Raw genomic sequence first — 6,000 nt, forward strand, 5'->3', positions numbered from 1 at the left:
AAACTGGTGTTAAAAATGCACTAAAAGTATTAAGTTTGTGATAAATACACTTACACACGATCTTTATGTTTGCAGATGGCAGCCGACTCCACAGACAAGAAGGATGCTGAGGCCTCAGGATCCAAAGACAGAGAGAGGAAACGCAGCCGCTCGCGGGAGCGTAAAGCCTCACCTACACGCAACAAACGCCATCGTTCTCGTGAACGAAATCGCTCTAAATCTGCAGAAAGGTAACTAAAATGGATGGGTACAAACTCTTCTTTAACTACATTAAAGTTTTAACGATGTTATAATTTCTGTATGTTTACAGACATAGAAATTTTTTTTTTTGCATAACTAAGTTTCAGTTTGTCTCATTTTGAAATTGAAAAAAATAATGAATCGTGTCTGATTTGTATCATAATGACAGAGAACGACGCATGAAGGACAAGGATAGAGACAAGGAACGTGACAGAGATAAGGACAGAGAGCGGGGCCGTAAGGACAGAGATGGCCATCGGCGTGATAAAGATCGCAGCAAGAGGTCCAGGTATGTGAATGCAGAAATACACAACACACAAGATTTATACAACAACTTCAAGTTGTGGTGTTTTTTTTCAGAACTCTGAAGACTCTCAGACAACTGTATATAAATGTATCATTCAAATTCATGCTGCGTTCATGTCATATCAGAGTTACTGTAACTACCAGTTTCCAACTTGTAAACAACATTCGTGCCAACCTCGAAGTAAGTTGTTAATATAACTGGGAAAGTCTGTTGGGTGTTGTAATTCTGCACTTCGCTACGCTCTTATTAAATTATCTGCATTTTTTTCTGTGATGTGCTTGAATGGAGCATATGTCACTGAAGCATTTCAAATAGAAGAATGTTTGGCTTAAAAACTGGGAAACTATCTGCATTTAGTGTCAGTTACAGTTACTTAGTGTCAGTTAATATAAGATGCTTCTTCTTTACTGCTCATTTTTAGGTCATTGGATGTGTATAAATAGGATTGCTTATAATGAACATGTTTATATACACTGAAATCAGTAAAACAACGAATGAATGCTTGTTATTTTAAGAGGTTGTTCACACTATTAATTAATTAAAATTTAATTTTGTTCTGTCACTTTCCTGTATAGAAGTATTTCACCCAAGTCAAAGGATGCCAAATTAAAGAGAGACAGGGAAATAAAAACAGAAGAAGAGGAAGATGAAAAAAAGAAGAAAGAGAAGGTAAAAATCTTTTTATGGTGTTACATTGTTTCTCAGGTTGTTATTTTCAGTGTTTGACGTGTGTTCCCGCTGTTCAGGTCCAACCTTTGTCTTTGGAAGAGCTTCTCGCCAAGAAGAAGGCAGAAGAGGAAGCTGAAGCAAAGGTGATAATTTTCCTGAGCTTCACATTTTCTTTTCCTTTTTTTTAAACCCAAGATCTTGTTTTCCTTACTACTTCTTTTTCCTTTGTCCTATGCAGCCCAAGTTCCTCTCCAAGGCGGAGCGAGAAGCTGAGGCTTTGAAACGGAGGGAGCAACAGACAGAGGAAAGGAGGAGGTTATTGGAAGAGGAGAGGAAGAAGAGAAGGATGTTCCAGGACATGGGGAGAAAAATGATGGGTGCGCATCAGCCTCTGGTTCATTCAGTGTAAAATGACCTGCTTGCTGTTATAGAAGCATCAGGGTCGTAATTGAGAATGTGTGTTACAGAGGACCCACAGGAGAGGGAGAGACGAGAGCGAAGAGAGCGAATGGATCGAGAGAACAACGGGAATGAAGAAGATGACGGGCGACAAAAGCTCAGAGAGGAGAAAGATAAGAGCAAAGAACTCGTCGCCATCAAGGTAAGTCTCAAGAGAAATGGCATGAGCGAGAGACTATGTTTGGCAATTTAAAAGATCATTTTCTAAGTAAAGAAGTTTGCAGTAAAACAGTAAAGTAACATTTACTGTTTTAGTTCTGTAAAGTTTGTGAAACTGCACAACGAACAACATCTTTCATCTTGCACAATATTCGTCATTAACGCTGTAATGCTAGTGTAACACAGAGTTCGATGTGTGGTGGTTTTATGAGAAGAAACAACAGGATGGAGACGGATAACTTTACTCTTCTCCACAGTTCATCAGCTTCATAACAACAACAGCACTTCCTTGTTCAGCCTCTCACGTGACTGAACTAACACTCAGCAACAATCAGAATCAGATTCAGAAGGAGCCAAGTTATTGCCAAGTAGTGTTTTACACATACAAGGAATTTGGTTTGGTGTTAAGGTGCTACACGCAGACAGACATACAGCTGACATAAATAGATGTAGAAATATATAAATATGTAATAAACAAATGCAAGTTATATAAGAAGAACAGAGAAAAATAATACAACTGACAATATAAGAAAATAAAAATAACAATGGAACAACAATTAACAAATTCACAACAGATGTGTGCAATGTGCCAGGTTCGTGCATGACTTGACATGAAGTGATTTACATGTGCAGAGACGATTGTATTATTTGAGGAGGGGTTGGAGTGTCAGTGGGGGGCCCGGGCCTTGTTGATGAGGCTAGCTGCAGACGGGTAGAAGCTGTTTTTGTGGAGAGAGGTTTTGGTCCCGATGGACCGCAGCCTCTTGCCAGAGGGGAGAGTCTGAAACAGTTTGTGGCTGGGATGGGAGGCGTCAGCGGCAATCTTTCCTGCTCGCCTCAGAGTCCAGCAGGCGTGCAGGTCCTGAAGTGATGGAAGATTGGCTGCAATCACCTTCTCTGCAGATCAAGCAATCAGCAGCTAGCAGAAGTTAGACTGAAGTAAATGCAAGGAAAACAAACAGGTAGATTCAGCTTAATATAGTAGCTGATTTACAGATTCAAATGCAACAATTTAAACATGTAAATATGTAAATACCAACTGTGTAATACAAAAATGTAAGTAGTTAACAGAGTAAACACTGTCAATATATTTTTAGTACATTACCTTAAATATATGAATTGATTTAACTTCTAACTCTTACACTAGCTAACCTTGATTGCATGGTTGTTATGAGCTTGGTAACTTATGGCGCGTGCCAGTTGTACTGGGAAGTCAGAAGTTCCAACCCGCCAGTTGGAAATTTCGACTGGAACCCCCCCATAAGACCGATTTCTGACACCAGAAAGTCAGGAGAGAACATCACCAACCCCAAAACCCAAGATGGCTGCTCAAGCTGTAGTAATATAATGTTTATTACACTTCTCTCTTTACTTGTGTCTCATTAAGTCAGTCGTACACACTGTACAGTCCAACTTATATCCGTAGACATGTTGCTTGTATGTGCAAAATACAATGGCTAAAAGCCTTCATCTTCATTTTCCGACTTAAAATTTGTTGTACGCTGGAACATGGTCAACTCGGGTGTGAGATCATTCCCAGCTCTGTTTCCGACTTCCAAGGTAAATGGAACGCGCCATTAGCAGTGTTCCACGCACAAACGTATCTAACCTGATGTGTAACCCTATGACTCTTCGTAGTTTTATCTCATCATCTACACATGTAAGTCCTTTGACGCATTTTTTTTCATCCCCACCCCATTAATAATCTGAAAATACCTACTAGTTGTATTTACTATAAAGAAAAGCCAGGGCAAGCGTCTCTCATGATGATCATAAAAGTAAGACTTAATGGCAAAATAAATTTTCTCAGTAGTGCCTCCGCTCCCTATCTAAATGTCGAGTGAGCAACTCTTTCCCTTAAATGTCCTATCCTGTCTCAATAAAACAATATAAATATCTGATCTTTACAGGAGCGTTACTTGGGTGGGCTCAAGAAACGCCGTAGAACCCGTCACCTGAATGACAGGAAGTTTGTGTTTGAGTGGGATGCTTCTGAAGACACTTCAGTTGACTACAACCCAATGTGAGTGAACATAAACACATTTCACCTTTTGAATGGAAGCAGGTCTTTTGTTTTGTCAGAACGTGTACCAGTCTGCAACAATGTGAATGTTCCCAATCTGTCTCCTAGTTACAAAGAAAAGCATCAGGTACAGCTGTACGGGCGAGGCTTCATCGCCGGCATCGACTTGAAGCAGCAGAAAAGAGACCAGTCACGTTTTTATGGTGACCTGATGGAGAAAAGACGCACACTGGAAGAGAAGGAGCAGGAAGAGTGAGTGAAACAGAGAAATGGTCAGCTTAGTTTGTGGCTTTAAGGAGCATACCAGTGGTTTTCAAAAGCTACTTCAGAGTGTATGTATAAATTAAAACAGACAGGAAGGTGGTTGTAGTTGAAGGAAGGCACCATCCAATGTTTATACTCTGCTCCTCTCAGGGTAAGACTGAAGAAGATGCGTAAGAAGGAAGCCAAGCAGCGCTGGGACGACAGACATTGGTCTCAGAAGAAGCTGGACGAGATGACGGACAGAGACTGGCGAATCTTCAGAGAGGACTACAGCATCACCACCAAGGGAGGAAAGATCCCGAACCCCATCAGGAACTGGAAGGAGTATTCGCTGCCCGCACACATCCTGGAGGTCATCGACAAATGTGGCTACAAGGTCAGCTCGCTCGAGCCTCGACGTGGAAGTTTCCATGAGAGCAATACAGAGTGGTGGAGAATTAGATTTTTGTAACTATGACAAACGGATAAGATCAGATATGTTTTAGTTTGATGTGCACAGACTATATCGTCTCTCTGTTTAAGTCAGTGTAATCACTAATAATGACGTGTTTCTTTTAAATCCAGGATCCGACACCTATTCAGAGGCAGGCCATTCCCATTGGTTTACAGAACCGTGACATCATTGGTGTGGCTGAGACAGGTAGCGGTAAAACAGCTGCTTTCCTTATTCCACTGCTGGTCTGGATTACTACCCTGCCAAAGATTGACAGGTAACACTTAAATAATCTCTTGCCACTTAAATTTTCCAAGATTTTATGTTTGCCTGTACACATTTTTATTTATTTTTTTACTTGGATATGCGTCTGTTACATTCATCTGCTCTCTGTGCAGGATTGAAGATTCAGACCAGGGTCCGTATGCTGTGATCCTGGCCCCGACTCGTGAGTTGGCGCAGCAGATTGAAGAGGAGACCATCAAGTTCGGTAAACCGCTTGGCATCCGCACAGTGGCTGTGATTGGAGGAATCTCCAGAGAGGACCAGGGCTTCCGTCTCAGGATGGGCTGTGAGGTGAAACATGCAGCATATATATGAGTGTTTCTTGGACAAGTAGAAAAACAACTGAAACAGTATTTAGATAATCAATCTAAGTGTCTAAAGTTATCATCCTGCTAATGCCAAATGACCACACAAATCTGTTTCTCATGTGTAATTGGTAACGGTCTCATTTTGACACAGTAACATTCAAATGACTTGGTTACACTGACTTCTCTTATTCTTTGTGAACATGTGTCACAAAATGTTGAGTAAATAAGTTATTCTTCTTTAAATTCTCATTACAATAACCTCTAAATATGAATACACAGACATGATACACATAGTTAGTTTTAGCATGACGTCTACTCATAAATATGTTTATTGTCATGGATAAACATTAAATTAAATCTGCCTAGAAATTTATAGAGAAAAGACTCTCCTTATAACCTCAGATGTTGCCTAACAATCATCACATAGTGACGTTTTCTTCAGTAATAGAATAATCTAGTTTATCAGAACATGTTTATAGTGTAGACATTTACTGCTAATAGCTAATTTTACCATATTTTTAATGGTGCATCGTCCAGATTAAAACGGTGAATCAGAAGATGTTTGTTTGAAAACGCTGCTGACCCGATGGACAAAACGGAGGACTTTATAAAACGATGACACACACTCACATTTGGCTTTGTGGGTCGGTCTTATCAGTCATGCAAAGCAAAAACACGATGCTACTTACAGAGTTTTAGTTTTGGTATTTTTATTAAAATATAAGTACTGTGTAAATAACACTTAACAGTTAGCCTAGCCTACTGTGCATGTCGCTGTATTTACTATGCGACAACTCCCAGTCTGTTTTCCGCCGCCGTCTCTCGTACTCCCGTGTTACTTTCAGTAACAGTT

General features: G+C 40.2%; 1 protein-coding gene across 1 annotated transcript in view; it reads left to right on the forward strand.

Annotated features, from left to right (window-relative positions):
* The window catches only part of LOC123974682 (probable ATP-dependent RNA helicase DDX23), a 99,848-nt gene that overhangs the window by 1,142 nt on the left and 92,706 nt on the right, over positions 1-6,000 (forward strand). The window contains exons 2-12 of the mRNA XM_046055525.1: positions 76-230; positions 410-529; positions 1,123-1,216; positions 1,294-1,359; positions 1,455-1,593; positions 1,684-1,817; positions 3,745-3,857; positions 3,966-4,109; positions 4,272-4,497; positions 4,686-4,831; positions 4,953-5,130. Coding sequence (XP_045911481.1) covers positions 76-230; positions 410-529; positions 1,123-1,216; positions 1,294-1,359; positions 1,455-1,593; positions 1,684-1,817; positions 3,745-3,857; positions 3,966-4,109; positions 4,272-4,497; positions 4,686-4,831; positions 4,953-5,130 — 1,515 coding nt within the window. The remainder of the gene's footprint in view (positions 1-75; positions 231-409; positions 530-1,122; positions 1,217-1,293; positions 1,360-1,454; positions 1,594-1,683; positions 1,818-3,744; positions 3,858-3,965; positions 4,110-4,271; positions 4,498-4,685; positions 4,832-4,952; positions 5,131-6,000) is intronic.

Source organism: Micropterus dolomieu, linkage group LG08, assembly GCF_021292245.1.
Source record: "Micropterus dolomieu isolate WLL.071019.BEF.003 ecotype Adirondacks linkage group LG08, ASM2129224v1, whole genome shotgun sequence".
NCBI classification, from domain to species: Eukaryota; Metazoa; Chordata; class Actinopteri; order Centrarchiformes; family Centrarchidae; genus Micropterus; species Micropterus dolomieu.